The following is a 19,930-nucleotide window of genomic DNA, read 5'->3' on the forward strand; positions in this document are numbered from 1 at the left end:
ATTGCTGAGTGAAAATGTCAGTTTTAAAATATCTGATATAATACAGCACAGATAGCACATTAAGCATTTATGTTCAACCCTTATTACAGGTAATATATGTCTAATTTTAAAAATGTGAGAATACAATCAGGAAGCTGATAAATGGATGCTTTTAATAATATGATTTAATGCAAAAACGTAGAAATACTACAGCAGCAAAAGATTTAAGTCAAATTACACATAAATAAAAACATCTATATGCAACCTCAGGTATTGATAAGTTGTTAATGTGTTTTAGTCCAGTTGTGTCTTCTCATGTGGAGCATCAGAGGTCCACCCTGCCTGCATCACCTGCAGAGGAAAACTTTACACAAACAAATAGAGATGTAAGTAAAATATGTGTTACAACGGACAGGCTTCATTTTCATTTCAGTTTTAATATACTGATTATTGTTTAGGATTACGAGTATTAACTACTCTCAATATAGCCTGTTAGTAAACGTTATCATGTTTTGCACAGTTCTTCCTGAAATTTAGACTTACGTTATCTGTCAACTAAAGTCGATCACAATCAGTCGGTTTCTGGAGTGTTTTAATATTCAACTGCCTGCTTTGATAATGATATTAAATAAAAAAGATAAAGTCTGGGGTCCTGCGCCGTCAAATTTTACGTTACCGAATATTTCACAGTCTGAGTCTTAATAACAAACTCCGTTATTTTTGAACCATGCTTAATTGTGATGCTTTTTAATTACACAGACATTATTGTAATTACACACAGGTGAACACGTTAAATTGGGCCGAGTGTAGCGTTAACTTGATGCAATGGTAAATTTAGTCATCATTTCAGGACATTGCATAATGTTACCATACTAACATGGTGAAGCTTTATTTTCCAAACACACAGACGCCTTTTGATCCCAAGTATTAAAAAAAATCTTTGCTTCACTCCCGTTAGCATCGAAGGCAGCATTAGCTGGCTAACAAATTACTGTGTGAACGCTAATAAATTATACTTTATAAATACAATAAAACGAGAATAACACTCACCAACAACTGGAACCTGGGCTTCTTGTGGAGCAGTGGTACAGCTCACCACACAACAGGTGGTGTTTTTAGTCCGATGTTTGCCTGTAAAACTCTCCAACAGCTGACAGGTGAAGTTTCCAGTGAATTAGCCACACCGCTAGTAGCTACAGACAGCTAGCGGCTAGTGCCGTCACCTGTCACTTAGAGCGGGGACCCGCTTCATTATGAATTATTTTTGAAACTTAAACGAGTGAGATATAAAATAGTCCCCCCCCCCCCCCCAGAGTTGTCATGGAAGCGGAAATCAGCTTTTGAGAGTACAGGCATCGTTTGAACCAGGCTGTAAACATGTTTATTTCTACTGTGAAATCGGACATTTTTAACATGAGAGTCAATCTAACTTGCTCCCTTCTGCAGCCAGCCTCAAGCGGCAAGCCGAGGAATTGCAGTTTTTGGTACTTCCGCATTGGCTTCACAGCTCCGGACCAGAGCTTGCCGCTTGGTTACAACGCGTCACAAGCTTAATCGCTCTGTCTGGCGTGTAAGTCCTTCGGGCCATTAGTAACACTCTGTTGTATGCATCCTTACGTTTGGGCATTGTGCTTTATTGGACGTCCGTACTGGCAGTGATTTTGTGTCTCCAGGTGGCTGCCGGCACCGGAACAGCCGAGGCACCAGAGAAACCTGATGCCACAGCAAGTCTCCTCCTCTGGAGCCCATGCACCCAATCTGACAGACTTTTAGACTTTTGCTTTTAAGAAAAACAGACTTCTCTTTTAATGGACTTTTAAGCAGCTAGCTTTTTTAAGACTCATTAAGAGAATTTTTATTGTTTTGGTTCTGTCTCCTGTGGACAAAAAAATAACCTTTTAATATTGTGTTGCACAGGCGTCTGTCGCTTTTCCCCCTTTGTTGTTAACATTACCGACATCGTGCTCTCCCCCGATATCACTCAGAACCTGCACCAATCAATAATTTACTCTATTCATTATTGTTTTAATATACTCCACCCCTTACAATTACATCCAAAATTGCAAAAAACATTGGAATAATTGGAAAAATGTGTTATCTTTTAAATACAACTGTTTCACACAATCTTTATTATCCAATGTTTTATTCTTTCATTAGTTATTGTAATATTGCTTGGGCTAGCACTCATCATACTAAACTGCAACCAATACTCCGCTTGCAAAGAGGAGCGGTAGGAATCATTTCCACCTCAGCTGTGAGAAGTTATACATTACCTTTGTTTCGCAAACTTGCCATTCTAAGCATTTATCAAATCAACAGCTTCCAAGTTACGCAATTTGAATTTGGTTTATTAAACAAAACACTTCCCCCTGTTAACCCTTACTGGGTTAATAATCTCTTCCTAACCAATAATCAGCGTCACAATTACCCTACCCGAAAAGCTTTACAACTTCGGCCTCCCAAATCACTAACCATCACAATTTAGTATTACATATAGAGGATCCAGGATATGGAACTCACCTCCTCCTTACTTAGTCAACCCTTCTCATTTATCATTTAAAAAATCTTTGAAAAGCCTATTACTATTCAAAAACTTATTATAATGCTTGTTTCATTGTTATGTTGTGCCTTTGTTTTATTTTTCTAGTTTCTTGTTCTGTATGATTCCATGTTCCTTTTCCTTTCTTTTTATTTTATATTAGGGAATCCCACTAGTCAAGCCCCATGATGGGTTTTTTGGGCTTCCCTGGCATGTCTTTTTTTTAATTCAAATATTTTTTGGGGAATTTATAATTTGTATTTTTATTATTTTCTTATTTTTCTTCTTCTTATTATTCTTTTAAAACTGTGCCAAAATAAATTAAATCAAAATCAAAGACCCAGGATACCCCAGTTGAATGGTTTTCTGACCTCTTTGGGACCTCCACAACAGATACAAAGCAGCTTTATTACGTAAATTGGCCCTTGGTTTCACATGATTAGCCTGTACAGTATGGACTGATCTTGCATCACACCCTCCACACCCCTTCCTTGCAAACGAAAAATTCTTACTCAATTTACATGAAGAGGGAAGTCTAGATTATCTTCGACCTACTGCACAACATCACTTACCATATTTATCGTAGACTAAATGAAGAGGACAGAACATCACACACTGTCAACAGGGAACTAATAATCTGAAGAATGGAACTACATTTCTCCACCTTCAGTCATGGCTGGATCAAGTTTGGCTACTACGACTATAATGGAGTAGAAGGATACATCATAAATGTGGTGACCTTCATTACCATCTGCTTCGGCCTCCCTTTGACCCTCGTTGCCATCTACTCTCTCTATTCTTTGGTGTGTACATTATAAATTATATTTATATATTTCATGTGATATGTGTCTGTCTGGATCATAGACTGCATGGTTGGATATTGATCTGGGTTTGGTATTGAGGCTGCAAAGAAGTGTTTTAATTTCCAATAAGGTTACAGAAATAATTTACTCCATATTTAAAATGAACCCTGAACAAATAGAACTGTAAAGGTTAATGGTGCCATTTAGTTAAAATAGAACAAAATGTTGGGTTTTCATATGCCTCGAACTTGAGCAACATGTGCATGTCAAGGTTCAGAAGTGTGTTTGTCGTAGAAAATCTTTCAAGAAAAACACTTGACGACCAGGTAGATTCGAATTGCAGCCTTGTGCGGGATTTATTTTTATGTATCGAAAACAGATACAGATGCCAAAGGTGACAGACAAATCCAAAAGTCAGAACAACACTGAGCGAGACAACGTCCTGTGTTTCTCTTTTTTGTTTGCAGCTTCGTGCGTCATTATTTCTGTGTAACTAAAGTTCAATGTCCTGTAATTTCCTGTTATGTTCCACTTTTGAGATAAGAGCACACTTTTACACAATTCTAATGTTATCGTATCAACCAGAGCATCTGCTTACAATATGCTAGGCTGACTTGTCTAATGAGTTTTTCCTTTCCCATAAAAACTGAAATCCTACCTTGTGCCAGGTCATGCAATCATGCATTAATTTCTTTATATTACATATATATTTTCAACGGATTTACACTACATGTTGAGAAGACTATCAGAATTATTACTAATTATCATAACTAATTATAACTAAATTATATGACTTGAGATGGGGCACCACTCTGTAAAACAGATAAGACATCCAATTCAATTAAATCAGTCTCATAAAGTTGGAACTCTGATTAATAATTTACTTAATAACTATAACCAAATTACCATATTAACATTTATTAATGGTTGACCTGACCAATCAGGTTACCACACCTCGGTAGATGCAACTACTGAGGTGGGGGTTTGTGAGCTTTGTTGGAGAACAAAGAGATCCAGAACAGGATAAGTTGGATTCATTGTTTGGGTTGTCTTTATTATAAAACTATGTAAAATGTATTTTGATGTTTTTGGTCTCTTGAGGATGAAGCACACTGGACTTGTTGAGTGGATTTTCCTTTGTTTTTGAGTGAAATGTCTTAAAAACTTTTGGGTGGATTGCCATAAAAAGGATACAGACCTTCATGGTGGTCAGAATTTAAACCTTGTACCTGTATTTTTTGATCTCCTAAAGTTTCATTCAGATATTTAATTAGTTCAAGACATTTGACTGGTCCATTGCTTTGGTTTATGACTACATACCCACAAGGATAATGACATTCCCATCATATTTATCAGTGGAAAAATGACCTCAGTTAATATGCCTTGTTATACTCCTCTGCTCTCCTCCCTTAAATGCATATGCAGTGAGGAGACAATACATTACAAACACACAACAGATCCCAGTTTAATCCTAAATGTTTAAATGACTCTGGGTGCAATAGTGGGACAGAGCAAGATGGCATATTTGGGAACATGTTTCAGATTTCTTTCTTTCTTTCATTAATGAAATTAATTCAATTTGCAGGTACAAAAGGATCATGTCGCTCCGATCTACGTCATCAACCTCCTCATTTCAGACCTCATTCAGGTCTTCTGCATGGTCGTTTGGGTGGCACAACCTGAAGACATTGACATATATGGATACGTCTATTATGTTTACTACTTTGGTGTGGTGGCCAGTGTGTGCTTCATGGTGTGCATCGCCCTGGAAAGGTAGCTGTCTGTCTATCTGAAATATGTGAAGCTACTGTGTTTGTACACACTGTGTGTGTATGATATAGTATTCTGAAGCTGTGTCCTTCTTGTTTTACAGGTACTTGGTCATCGCCTGGCCACTGTGGTACCGCTTCAAACGAACCATCAAGATCTCTGTGGTGGTCTCTGCTGTAATCTGGGCTGTTACTCTTGTCTATCTCCTCACTTACCCTTACTGGGTTAAAATACGGGCCGTAAATATCATCTCAGGTATCTTTTTCCTTCTTCCCCTCCCACTGTTCATATTCTTCCTCGGTGGGAGCCTCAAAGCCCTGTCCGCTTCCATCGCAGTCCCCTCTGATGAAAAACGACGTGTTGTGGGCATTTTGGTCCTGGTGCTGCTTATTTACGCGCTGCTGTTCCTGCCAAGTGTCATCTCCCCCCTGGCTCAGAATGTCGATAATTACGAAACCCTACATAACCTGGCCCTTCTGTTTGTCAGGTTGAGTCCTCTTGCAGACTTAGTTCTGTATGTTTTCATGAGGAAAGGGGCCATAGACAAGCTGTTGGCCTCTGTGTGTTGTTGCAGAATGGACAACGATGATACTAGCAGTTCAGCAGTATGAATGATGACAACATGTCCACAGTCAGCATCAAGGCAGAGAGAGAGTGAGACAGACGAAACAGAAGGAGACGTGTAAATAGAAGGGATAGAAACAGAAAAGAAATTATTATTCATTGTGTATTAATTTTGATTGTGTTCTGATTCACTGTGCTCATAATAGCCGACATGCCTTCTTATTCCTTAACCTTTATTTTGACTGTTGATGTATAAGAGCATCTTAACAGTTTTGGTTTTGGTCTCCTATTCACATTTGTTTTTCCCAGGTAAAAGTAATGGATGCCTATTTAAACTTTTTTTCTAGTTTGTTAGTTTTAGTTTTTTGTACCACACTATTTTGGGTGTGGAGTGTTCTGCATGCTAGTTCTAAGGATGTGATTCAGAGCAGGTATTCTGCAGCAGCTGTTGTGTGCTTGAAAATGTGGATTATTTTTTTATTTCTCATTATGTACGTTTGTAAAAAGTTTTCTGTGAATGTAATTAAATAAAATGTGTTTTGCAACAAAACCGTGAATGTCTGCCTTTTACCATCTCACTGAGTGAAAACAAAAGTCTCGTGCTAAATATCGACATATGACCCACCACTATTGTTACCATGGATGCCTTTTAAACACCCTGGGCAGCCTCAAGTAGCCCAGGAAGCAGCAGTCATAGATATAGTCCATGGAGAAGGCGTACCTTCACAATAGGTATTTATTTGACCTTTGACCCCCAAAATGTAGTTACTGCATTCTGGTTTTGCATTGCTGTAAAAGGTTCTAATAATGATGCAAAAACAGAGTGTAGTAACTATAGTGTTGTTTACCAACTCTATTCAAAGATTTGTGTATTTTAGACTTAATATTATGAAGTAATGTTATATTTTTAGTCTTTATATAATTTTATCTTGCATTTTTACTTAATCACTATCTAGATGTTAATTTCCCTTTCAAATAAACTTTCTATTATTCTTGTCTTCACTATTCAACACAATGAAGAAATACAAGGCGACACTGTATCACAGTGGATTTTGTAGTTACTGCAATTTTTACATCATTATTTCTCTGAAATAAAGCAAAATTGAAATCTAAAACTTTGTCAGAAGATAAAACAGACATCAAGGAGTTCATTTTTAGTTAAAACTCAGTTTTGACCAAAAATGTAGTTACAGCAATTAGAGTTTGGAGGGCAGTATGCTACATCATATATTCTGATCGTATAACATTTACACAGATGAGTTTACATTACAGTAAAGCCCGGTACACAATTTTTTGACAAAGCATTGTTATTGTGAAAACAGCATGTTGCAGCAACATCTTACGTTGGAGTGCTTCACCTATTTATGTTACGATAAGCAACTGAAAGTTGTACATTTTCTAGTTACATCTGAAAGTTGCTTGGAAATAATATACCAGCAGGACATATAAAATATGATACATATGATCAAGGATAATAAAACCTGTAAAAACCTTAAAGAATACACATTAAACACAAATATTTACTGACCTTGCATCACATCCACCACACTCCTCCCATGATGATGCAAGTTCTTACTACATGTCTTCCTTAAAAGAGGCAAGTCTAGATTTCCTATATACTACTGCACATCCTCACAGACTGTTTAAATGTAGAGGACAGAATATTTTACACTGTCAAAGGGAACTATTACTCTGAAGAATGGAACAACCTTCCTCCAAATTCAGTCATGGCTTCATCAGGTTTGGCTACTATGACTATAATGAAGTAGTAGGATACGTCATAAACGTGGTGACCTTCATTATAATTTGCTTCGGCCTCCCTTTGACCCTTGTGGCCATCTACTCTCTCTATTCTCTGGTATGTACATAATAAGTGATATTGATATATTTACTGTGATATGTGTCTGTCTGGATCATACACTGTAAAAATATTTGTAGAAATCACAGTAAAACACTGTCAAATTGCATGACAAATAGGGCGTAAAATAAAAAATTGCATATCACCGTAAATCAAGGACTAGTACAAAACTTTTGAAAACACACAGCTGCCGATATTTTACCGTAAATTTAACAGATTTCTTTTTTTTTACAGTGTAGGCTGCATGGTTGGATATTGATCTGGGTTGGGTGTCAGAGCTGCTATTAAGTGTTTTAATGATCTCTTGAGGATGAAGCCCATCGGCCTTTTTACAGTGAAATGTTTTAGTGAAATGTCAAAACTGTTCGAGGCCAAAAATTCCAGTCTGTCCACCTCTGGCTGCTGTCACTTTGCTAGAAGATTCCACAGCTTAACAGTTAATTCTGTTGATTGGTCTGCTCTGATTGGTCGACCCCAAAGCCTTTGATGCTTTGATGTGATTACAGTTACAGATACATGCACGCACACACACACACATGCGCGCGTAAGCGTGTACACTCCTCCAGATACACATGCTTCACACACACACACACACACACACAGTTAACTTTATGTGATTTTAGTTACACACACACATGCACACTCCTCCAGATACACATGTTTCACACACACATTTTGAGGTTAAAGGGCATAGGTTGCTGTATAAATAAATACTTGAAAAGGAATGCTTGTTGTAGGTGTGCTCCATGTATATAATATAGTATCATAACATTACTAGTATTAATTGTTGGAAATCTCCGAAGAGTCTCATCATAGTGCACACACACCGGCAGTAGCCCCCGTGGACCTTTCAGAATTTCCCCAGAGGAAATTTTCTAGTTCTATTATGATATCCTAATAAATGCAGTAAACAGACAATACATTACAAACACTGCAGCTGCATTCTGGTGTGAATATGAACAGTGGGATCTGATGTAAATTCTGACAGCATAAAAGAGTTTAATCACAAATGTTTAAATGACTCTGAGTGCAATAGCGGGACAGAGCAAGATGACATATTTGGGAACATATTTCAGGTTGCTTTCTTTCATTAATGTTTTTCCTGCAGGTGCAAAAGGATCATGTCGCTCCGATCTACGTCATCAATCTCCTCATTTCAGACCTCATTCAGGTCTTCTGCATGGTCGTTTGGGTGGCACAACCTGAAGACATTGACATATATGGATACATCTTTTATGTTTACTACTTTTTTGCGGTGGCCAGTGTGTGCTTCATGGTGTGCATCGCCCTGGAAAGGTAGCTGTCTGCCTATCTGAAATATGTGAAGCTACTGTGTTTGTACACACTGTGTGTGTATGATATAGTATTCTGAATCTGAGTCCTTCTTGTTTTACAGATATTTGGCCATCGCCTGGCCACTGTGGTACCGCTTCAGACGAACCATCAAGATCTCTGTGGTGGTCTCTGCTGTAATCTGGGCTGTTACTCTTGTCTATCTCCTCACTTACTTTTTCTGGGTTAAAATAGGGGCCGCAAAAATAATCTCAGCAATCTTTTTCCTTCTTCCCCTCCCACTGTTCATATTCTTCCTCGGTGGGAGCCTCAAAGCCCTGTCTGCTTCCATCGCAGTCCCCTCTGATGAAAAACGGCGAATTGTGGGCATTTTGGTCCTGGTGCTGCTTAATTACACATTACTGCACCTGCCAAGTGTCTTTGTGTCCCTGGAAGAGCATGTCAGATATAACAAATACCTAATGGACCTGAGCCTTCTGTGTCTCAGGTTGAGTCCTCTTGCAGACCTGTTTCTGTATGTTTTCATGAGGAAAGGAGCTGTAGACAAACTGCTGGCCTCCATGTGTTGTTGCAGGTTGACAAGAGAGGAAAATCAGGGCCAGGTCACCAACGAGGATAAGAATAACACAGAAGCCTCCTCAGTCTAGACTGAAAATGTACCCTAATAAACAAATTATTTGATATCAAGATATAGATATCTTCGAACTGGACTGTACTTTTGAATGTTTTCGGAACAATCTCATGTTTGTCGTTTTTAACTTCGTCGTTTATGCTGTAAAATTAACTAATGGTTAAGGTTATGAAACAAGAACATGGTTTGGGTTAGAAAACAGGATTATTTTAACTGTTTTTCTTTTTTAGATCGGCTACATTGTTTTATGTATTTACCTTGCCTTAAATATGGACATAAATATTTATTTCAAATACACTGCAAAAAAGGTGTGTCTAAAAACAAGATAAAAACACTAAATCTGAGGGAAATGATCTTGCTGCATGGGCAGATAATTTAACTTGACAAGATTTCTTAAATTAAGATTGTTAAATCTAGAAATAAGCATGTTGAACACTTCAAATAAGTACTCTTCAAATAAATACTCTTAAAACAAGATAAATTATCTAACACTTCTAAATCTTAAGTTTTTTTTTATCTTGGAAAGAAACAAATAATTGTCAGTGCACTCTGCTCGGGCCAGTTCATCGCTGCTTGCTGCTTTAATTTATCTTGTTTTAAGAGTTAGTTTCTTATTTTAAGCGTATAACATGCTTATTTCTAGATTTAACAATCTTGACAAGAGATCTTGTCAAGTGAAATGATCTGTCCATGCAGAAAGATCATTTCCCTCAGATTTAGTGTTTTTATCTTGTTTTTCGACACACCTTTATTGCAGTGTACTTTTGTGATGTTAATGACCATTAAAATACCAAGAAGGTGGTCATTTTGATTTAAAATGTGTGTTTTTTTCCCCCTCATACTTCGGTATCTAGTTTGATGAATAATACATGGTTCTAAGTAAAAGCAGAACAGAAATGTGTGGTAATTTAAAGACAAAGTATAGTAAGACCAGTTGGGAAAGGGTGTTGACATGCGTGTGTATCAACAAAGTTTCAAAGGAAAACAAGTGACGCATCAAGAGACAGTAAGTTAAAATACGGGGGAAGATTGTGGGCTTAAATATTTGCCCATAAATATTTCTTCAACTTCATGTGTTTTGAATAGGGCATGACATCTCTCTCGCTAGCTACAGTGGTTGGAATTCAGCACCTACAGTAACTTACACATCCATGCATCGATGGTATTGCTGAAGCTGTTTGTGGTTTGTTAGCTTACTTCATTATTTTTAAAAAATACATTACATTTGTTAGTAAAATCTGGCATGGACTCCCTCCTTGTCACATTGACTGAGCCAGTTTGTGACAAAGTGTATATTTTTGGTGCATAAAAAGAATAAGATTAAATGATAATCCCCTGATGTGTGTCTCATTTCCTTGAAAAATGCAAATTGTGTAGACATAAACAGGAAGTATAGTAAAATGTCTTCATCCAAATAGGGCTAAAATGCATTATTTAATAGATATGTGCAAATTTTTCAACATTAAATCACCAAAACACCTATTTTGACAGTGCAGTTATTTCTAAAATCCATCAATTTTTCACAGAAAAACCCCTGTCAAGTTACTTATTATAACCTTAAATCTTGCACACCACTGTATGTCCTTGTAGAAAGATCAAATCTTACATGTATTGCATAATATAAAACATAAAAATGGCGCTTGCTGGATGAAAACGTCTGGTGCGCTGCAAAAAAGGTGTCTAAAATCAAGATAAAAACACTAAATCTGAGGGAAAATATCTTGCTGCACGGACAGATAATTCCTCTTGACAAGATTTCTTAGATTAAGATTATTAAATCTAGAAATAAGCGTGTTGAACGCTTAAAATAAGAAATTAAGTCAAGTGAAATTATCTGTCCATGCAGCAAGATCATTTCCCTCAGATTTAGTGTTTTTATCTTGTTTTTAGACTCCCCCTTTTTGCAGTGTGGGTATTTCCTATTGCAAAAGATAAACAGAGAATTATTTCCATTGGTACATGTAACAATCTTTATTTAGAAGAGTCTGGTGCTGAGTGTTTGGATAGATTCTATTTCTAGTGTGTTGTCGGACTTGAGACTAGTAGTAGAAAGGTATGTCATTCATGCAGAAGTTGGGCTGCAGGCTCTCAAATGTGCAGTCAGATGTGTCCATGGCACAGCGGCCACAGTGGCAGCTCAGAGCCACAGGGTAGGTGACGGTCGGGTCGATGCCAGGAGGACAGTCAGGAAGCTCAAATGTCTTGTAGTAAAAGTCTCGGTACGTGCACACATGCTGATACACGTTGCTGAACGGTATCTTGATAACAGGGTCCTGGAGGGGAGCACATACAGTATAATAAGTATGTGGGGGAGTGAACAATGGTCTACTGCTACATATAAAAAACATACCGGTATATATTCCAAAAATGTACTGTATTATTTTATTCTGCAAATGCCATAAAAAAGGTTAATTACTTTTATATAATATTAATCATAAAATGGAGATTTAAATCTGTAAATTAATATAATGTGACATTAAAGTTTGTTTACAGTATTATTCAAGTGATTAATGGTCATGAATGTTAAATTACAGTGAATTCTATGTAAAAAAATAAATAACTATATATATATATATATATATATATATATACATATATATACAAAAAATACACATCCTATTGCTGATTGTAAAATTAACTTTCTGATTTCTAACAGTGAAACTTCAAATTTAAAGTTAATTTTTTTTTAAATATATTTTTTAAAGAAATAATAAAAAGTTGCCAACCACTTACAGTCATAAAATAATAATAATAATAATAATAATAATAATAATAATAATAATAACTTAAGTTATTCTTGTGTTTTTCAAATTGTAAATGTGTGACTGTTTTTTTCTGGTTTTTGTTATTTTATTTATTGTGTCTTTGAGTGTCTTTGACTCTGAAAAGCGCTCTAAAAATAAAATGCATTATTATTATTTTTATACAGATATATATTTTTATTCAGATATTTGTTGTATTATCCATATTTCTAAAGAAATTATCTGTTAAATAACTTACTGTTGTTTACTGTTATTTTATATAAGTGCCAGACTTTTTCCAGTTAAAAGTCACAGGCACCCATGGGTCAACGAAACTGTGAATACCAGCATGTTATCATTATTTCTTCCATATATCAGACAAGCACATTGTACTGCATCTTTTTTATTTCAATTCATCTTTAAGTCTTGAAGTTGAACGTTGTGCTCTTCAGATCTCACTTTGTGGTATGTGATAGATAACATCATTCACTATTAATATTTGTAAGAAATGTTTCCATATCCAGAACTCCATTTGTTCTATACAAAAAGCTACATTTTAGCTCAGACAATCATAGCTACACGACGAGACATGCAGCCAGCGGAAAAAACTCACTACCAATAATAAAAACAAACTTCAGTAAAAGAACAGCACAGAGCCATGACTGCTTGGAACCGACTTCCCAAACATTTTGAACAAACCATTAGCACAAAAGACTTTAAATAATTATTGAAAAAAATATCTTAAATGGATACATATACTAACTATGAAATTGTTTTTAATAAATTAACTCTGTTAAATATATAGAATAATATGGTTCAATAAAGAATACTAACTACTGTGTAATAAACGCAGCTATATCGTATTAAATTACATATAACATCTAGCTTTAAGTAATGGATATTAATGTAAAGATAAAATAACATCTCCTAAATGGATATGGAAATTATTACTATTAATGTACTATTAAAAATATAGAATAATATGTAAGTAAGGTGTATTAACTACTACGTAATGAATATAGCTATAGTGCATTAAATGTATAAAATGTAAAGAATGTATAAAAGATCCTGATTTTGAAGATTTGCTATCTTTTATATTCTTGGTTTTATTTTATTTATCTTTTATTTTGTTTCTTTTTTCTTCATTATTCCCATTGTTGTCTCTTTAAGTTTGTTTTGATTGAAGTTGTATGTAGTGTTTATTATATGTCGGACCCCAGGAAGAATAGCTGCAGTTGTGCTGCAGCTAATGGGGATCCAAATAAAACAATAAACCAAGAGAGAGACAGGCATTACAGTTCAGTTTCCTACATTACCCACAATACCTTGGTGATGCAGTGACCACTGCAGATGGTTGTTTCCACTGGGTGACACTTGGGACAGCCCTCCTTCTCCAGAGACACCGTCTGGTTGATGAGTTGGCAGGGCGGCAGGTGGAAGGCTGCTGGTGATGGAACAAATATGTCACAAACCGTAACTGAAATTTAACCAGGTCTGGGGTCATTTTCTGAATCGTATAAGAGGGGAATAGGTGCCTACAACATATAAGGGGAGGATGACTAATGTGTGTGTATGTATATGTATATAGGTATATGTATATGCGTCAACCTGGTCTCACAGGAATCCGTGAAATAGCCACGGATTTCCTTAACTCAAAATCCGTGGAATAGCCACGGAATCACTCAAATTTTCGTGAAACTGACACGGATTTCGCTACAATGCAAGTTAATGACAGTCATATCCCGTGGCTATTCCAACATACAAAGTGATTATGTACATTCACTGAGTGAATATTTAGAAAATAAAACATATATTTCTCTCTAGAAATGTGATCAAAATCCATTTTTATGCAGAAACTAAGTCAAAATATTGATTTTTTCACTAAAAATTAGAGAACTGTCCGCCATGTTTTTTGTTCTGACCGCCGGGACCTTGAAAGTCACGTGACTTGGAACAAACCAATAGGAAAAAATATCCATGGAATAGCCACGGGATATGACTGTCATTAACTTGCATTGTAGCGAAATCCATGTCAGTTTCACAGAAATCTGAGTGATTCCGTGGCTATTCCACGGATTTTGAGTTCAGCGAATCCGTGGCTATTTCACGGATTCCTGTGAGACCAGGTTCATATGCGTGTATGTATGTATGTATGTATATATATTATCATATACTAACTTGGAGAACATAGTGTTTAGTGTTGGGAAAAATGCTGCGCTGTTTATGGGCTGGGATTTGTGTATGTATGTGTATTTGCATGTATATGCATTTTTTGTTTTTATTTTATGTATTTTTGTTTAATATGGTCGATTTGTTTATGTGGAACTTTGATGTATTTTGTATGATGTTTGACCTATAAGAAATTGAATAAAAACTTAAGTAACAAACCTTTACTGAGTTGGGAAACTAACATTCTCGCTAAGTTCTTGCTGGCTTGCTTTTTCTGAATTACTCATATTTTGTGTCATGTTCACTTGCAGATTTCCTGTTTAATGAAACACACTTCTTCTTTCTCTGTTGTGTAATGCCCTAATGTCTCAACATTTCAGACACAGCTTTGTATTGTACATTTAGGGAAAAAGTATATCCATATTCTATATATCCTTGCTTGCATAATATTTAAAGTTAGTTTGTCTTGGAATTTTTTGAATAATAATTTCCCTTTCAAATAAACTTATAATTTATATTATTTTTTATGTTTAAATTAGTATATATATCCAAAGCAGACCATGGTAAGTGCACATCAAGGAGTTCATTTTTAGTTATAACTCAATTTTGAGCAAAAATGTAATTACTGCAGTTAGACTTTGTAGGGCAGTATAGTATATGTCAATTGTATATAGCTATGTATGTCTTCTGTAATACAGGGAAATGGGATTGGATGTTAGATTTCAACTCAAAATCATCAATCAATATTACAATTCTGGGTAAGGCTTTATATGAAGGTCCTTGTAATAACCATTAATTAACAAGTAATAAGGCCCTTGTAAGTCCTTACAAAATGCTGATTGTAAAATTAACTTTCTGATTTCTAACAGTGAAACTTCAAATTTAAAGTTAAATATTTTTTAAAGAAATAATAAAAAAGTTGCCAACCACTTACAGTCATAAAATAATAATAATAATAATAACAATAATAATAATAATAATAATAATAATAATAACTTAAGTTATTCTTGTGTTTTTCAAATTGTAAATGTGTGACTGTTTTTTCTGTTTTTTGTTATTTTATTTATTGTGTCTTTGAGTGTCTTTGACTCTGAAAAGCGCTCTAAAAATAAAATGCATTATTATTATTTTTATTCAGATATTTGTTGTATTATCCAGTTAGACTTTGTAGGGCAGTATAGTATATGTCAATTGTATATAGCTATGTGTGTCTTCTGTAATACAGGGAAATGGGATTGGATGTTAGATTTCAACTCAAAATCATCAATCAATATTAAAATTCTGGGTAAGGCTTTATATTAAGGTCCTTGTAATAACCATTAATTAACAAGTAATAAGGCCCTTGTAAGTCATTACAAGATGCTTATTAACATTATTGTGTGTTTATAAGCCTATATAAGTGTTAAAAATGGCATTATAATACAGCTAATAGCAGGCTATAAGAGATTTATAAGCACTTATAAAAAACTTGTTAACAGTTTGCAAATGCATAAGAACATTAATAAAAGCCTCATGAGTATCTTATAATTGTTCATAATAACATTACAAACACCCATAATGTCTTTGCCATGCCTTTATTAATCTTATTTTGTTTGCTTATTGATATTAAAATATACTTTATTGCTCATCTATTTTAAGTTAACTAACAGTTAACTATAAGTTAACTAACAGTTAACGATGCTTTTTGCAGCTACCGGATCTAAAGCGAAACAAATGCCTTATTACTTGTTAATTAATGGTTATTACAAGGACCTTATTATAAAGCGTTACCAAATTCTGATTTATTTGCAGAAAAGGGTTTCTGTTATTTCATCAATGAAATTAAAAGTGTGGGCTTGTTTTCTTTACCTGCAGGAGCCAGGGGCCAAATGGAAAATGTGGCTCCGAGAAACAAACTCAGAATGAAGGAGAACTTCACTCTGCTGACTGGTGCTGCCATCATCCTGCAGGACAACAAGTGGGTCAGTAGACTGATTAATGATGGTAATAACATGAATAACTGCAGACTTTATGGCTTCTTGTTAAGAGTAAAAACACATAAATAAAGCATTAATAAATTATCTTTTTAGAAATTTAAGTCTTTTAATGTACCTTACTGTGAATTGATACATTGTAAAAAAGCGTCTGTAGATTTTACAGTGAAAAACTGCTAAACCATGACAGTAAAAGACATAAATAAAATACATTTTTTAAATACATTACTCCACTGTAAAATACACTGACACCGTGTTTGTAACAAACATAGGCCTACACTGTATTATATACAATATATAATTTTTGCATTTATTTTTTGTAAAAATACTTTTTCTAACCTAATTCTTCTTATTCTTTTTCTAACTTTAATTCTGCTGCATTTATAAAGTATTTTCTTCTCAATCATATGGCAGAACAGCGTTTCTTTCGATGGAAAAACTTTTTATTTTTTACGGTAAAATATGGAATAAAATGGCAATCTAAAACTGAAACCAAGAGTGCTAATATTTTACCGTAATATTAGAAAAAAGTGCACCATATTTATTACCGTAAAGTTCTGTCAACCACAGCTGCCATTTTTTTTTTACCATAAAAACAACTGTTTCTTTTTTACAGTGTACCTGTGATTCTATTATTGATATTCTCCCGAAGCTGCATCAAAATAAAGCAACAAAAAACATTTAGATGAATTTAATAAATTGAACAAATTGTTGAGTTACCTCGTCAGTGTCTTCAGACAGTGTGCGGAGGCCAGGTGACCTGCTCAGTATTTATACAGAACCTGGAATCCAGGATTAAACTCTTGGTTCCCTGTTTATGTTTCAGGGGAGGAAACGGTAGGCTACAGGTTTTATCTGGGGATTAGTCTCTCTCTGTATCACTTTTACATCCTGTTACACTCATAAAAGATGCCGAGATTACATTGGATTAAATGGAGCAGTGGTAGGTTCAGTGCTTTGCTCAAGGCCACCGTATAGTAGTCTTTATTAAAGGAGTTAAACAAGGGGTAAATCAATAAAAATATTGCAAAGCAATTAAAGCTGGCAGTTATACGAATATTTAGAATCATATTTAACAATATTGATACATAACGTCTGTTGTGTGACTTTGAGACATATTATTTTGCATCTAGATATTTGACAATCTTTATTTTTCATTTCTAGATGTTATAATTTGTACTTAAATATTATTTATTTCTAAACAGCATGTATTTGAGGACATATGGAGCACTTTCATCAACTACATTAAAGACTTTAACGGATGAACTAGTCTTTGTGGACAATGCAGATTCCCATCTTGTCAGATTCATATTGATTTTCTATATATGTGTTTTAATCTACACCATTTACAAACAATACTCAATTGTATATAGATGACCGTTTTCTTTAACAGGAGGAGCGAACCTGTTTGAAGTGTTATGTTTTGTTTGTTTTTATTTTGTGTCTCTATCTAAATGCAGCTATCATAATATATGAAAGTTGAATGAAAATACATGAATGCAAAAGCTGTATGTCAAAGTGTTATAAACTGAAAATAAAACAAAAATATTTTGGGGAAGACATATATTATTTATTTTATTATATATCTTCCTGGCGAAATCTCCAAAATCTCTGAAGTTTTTGATACTAAATCACCACATAGATTTTTATATTTTCTAATTTTCTTTATTTATTATGGAGATTTGTGACCAGAACAACTTGACACAGTACTGAAATCTCAAATTCATCTACAGATCCTCCGTTTAAGGTTCGTTGCCCCCTTCCCCAAATGGTCAATAAAAGGGGGCGTCATTTCCACTGGATTATTTATTGTAAGGGTCTTTTCATGCCCTCTGAAGCTGCTGTCTTCGAACATGGCCACCAGAGGGCGAATTTAACAGCCCTCACTAACCTTTGTATTGTTAGTAGAACATTGTGACTGAGCAGTGTGTCATATTTCATCTAATTATAACTTGATTTAATTATAATTATTTATGGGCTAAAGGAACATTTAACTACTCTTGTGAGTTTTGTTACTGAGACTCCCAGGGGCAAGGCTGAACTACATTTACAACTTAATTAATATTTTTCCATTGGCCATAATAACAATCGATGCTATGCTGACAAGAGAAAAAAAAAAAAAAGCTCTTATTCTTTTCTCTTCTTTTCTTCCTTATCATATAGCACTCCTTTAGCAATGACAGTTAGCTCTTAAAGTTATGTACTTACTTGATTCCTATGGTCTATGTCTAGTACCATCAGGTTGAATGCACTTATTGTAAGTCGCTTTGGACAATAGCGTCTGCTAAATGACATGTAATGTAAAAGAGATAAAGTTATATGTCCCTTATGGTCTACCGGTGATGCTCCCTGGTTTTCACCCAGGCGGCCTGGGTTCGACTCCCGGTATGGGAACTTAAAATCAATCAATAAGACTTTATTTGTATAGCACTTTTAAGAGAGAGAGAGAGAGAGAGAGAGATGCAAAACAAAGTGCTTTACATAAAAAAGAGAAAGTATTATTAATAATAATAATAATTATTATTATTATTATAACAAAACATAGAAACAAGCAAACACCCTCCGTCCATCCCCAACCCTCCACCCTGACCCTCCATCCACCATCCTATTAAAAACAAAGCACAAACTGAGGAAACACTGGAGGCAGCTTAGAAATGAATTAGATAAAATAAATAAAAAATAAAGTAAGGTAAGAAAAAATTTAATAAAGAGAGACTAATAAATAGTAGCAAATAAATGAATGAATGAATAAATAAATAAAAGATAAGATGTTATAACACTAAGATGCATGAGCAGAAAAATCTCTAAAAATGGTTCAGGTAAAAGCCAAATTAAAGAGATAAGTCTTAAACTAGAATTTGTGGTGCACAGAAACGGTCTTTGTTGTGTGGAAAATGCTCTTTATATGTTCTATATACATCATTGGTCAATGGAACTTAAAGAGATTTATTGATTCCTATGGGAGAAATCCATGTGTTGCAGCAGCACAAGTACAGAGAAAAAGACATTAAGATAATATAATAATAAAATAAAATAATACTATAACTATAAAATAAAATAAACAAACAACAAAGACACTGCATTCACGAAGTGGCAATGAAGTGTAATAGTATACAGTGTATGTATTTATGCAAAAAAATGCAAAATCACTGCATGGATTTTTTATTTATGTGTAGGCTTGTGTGTGTGTGTGTGTGTGTGTGTGTGTGCGCGCGCACACTGTAAAAAAAACAAAAACCTGTTGTTTTTACGGTAAAAAAAACGGCAGCTGTGGTTGCCAGAACTTTACCGTAATAAACGATGTGCAACTTTTTCTAACAATACGGTAAAATGATATTAGCACTGTTGATTTCACATTTAAGATTGCCATTTTATTCCATATTTTACTGTAAAAAATACAAAGTTTTTCCATCAAAAGAAATCGCCATATAATTGACAAGAAAAGACTTTATAAACACTGCATAAATTAAAGATTCATTAATATTACAGTATGTTTTTGTTAGAGATATGGTGTTTAGTACATTTAACAGTGAGAAAAAATATTTTTACAAAAAATATTTGCAAAAATTACAGTGATTGCTTGTATATATATTAGTATATTTTTGTTACA

The 19,930-nt window shown here is 34.7% G+C and overlaps 3 protein-coding genes across 3 annotated transcripts; 2 read left to right on the forward strand and 1 right to left on the reverse strand.

Annotated features, from left to right (window-relative positions):
- The first annotated feature begins 3,006 nt into the window (after positions 1 to 3,006).
- LOC131993419 (G-protein coupled receptor 4-like) lies at positions 3,007 to 6,143 on the forward strand. Its single transcript, XM_059359328.1, has 3 exons — positions 3,007 to 3,321; positions 4,907 to 5,094; positions 5,195 to 6,143. Exons 1-3 carry the CDS (start codon positions 3,163 to 3,165, stop codon positions 5,700 to 5,702), a joined length of 855 nt encoding a protein of 284 aa, XP_059215311.1. The 5' UTR covers positions 3,007 to 3,162; the 3' UTR covers positions 5,703 to 6,143.
- Positions 6,144 to 7,354: 1,211 nt separating this feature from the next.
- Positions 7,355 to 9,734, forward strand: LOC131993947 (G-protein coupled receptor 4-like). Its single transcript, XM_059360024.1, has 3 exons — positions 7,355 to 7,513; positions 8,622 to 8,809; positions 8,910 to 9,734. The coding sequence occupies exons 1-3, from the start codon at positions 7,355 to 7,357 to the stop codon at positions 9,451 to 9,453; spliced, it is 891 nt and encodes a 296-aa protein (XP_059216007.1). The 3' UTR covers positions 9,454 to 9,734.
- A 1,663-nt stretch (positions 9,735 to 11,397) lies between these two features.
- Positions 11,398 to 16,286, reverse strand: lhb (luteinizing hormone subunit beta). The gene is made up of 3 exons (XM_059360026.1): positions 16,196 to 16,286; positions 13,504 to 13,655; positions 11,398 to 11,710 (listed from the first exon to the last, which is right to left on the reverse strand). Exons 1-3 carry the CDS (start codon positions 16,284 to 16,286, stop codon positions 11,477 to 11,479), a joined length of 477 nt encoding a protein of 158 aa, XP_059216009.1. The 3' UTR covers positions 11,398 to 11,476.
- Positions 16,287 to 19,930: the final 3,644 nt, after the last annotated feature.

Source organism: Centropristis striata, chromosome 20 (assembly GCF_030273125.1).
Source record: "Centropristis striata isolate RG_2023a ecotype Rhode Island chromosome 20, C.striata_1.0, whole genome shotgun sequence".
Lineage (NCBI taxonomy): Eukaryota > Metazoa > Chordata > Actinopteri > Perciformes > Serranidae > Centropristis > Centropristis striata.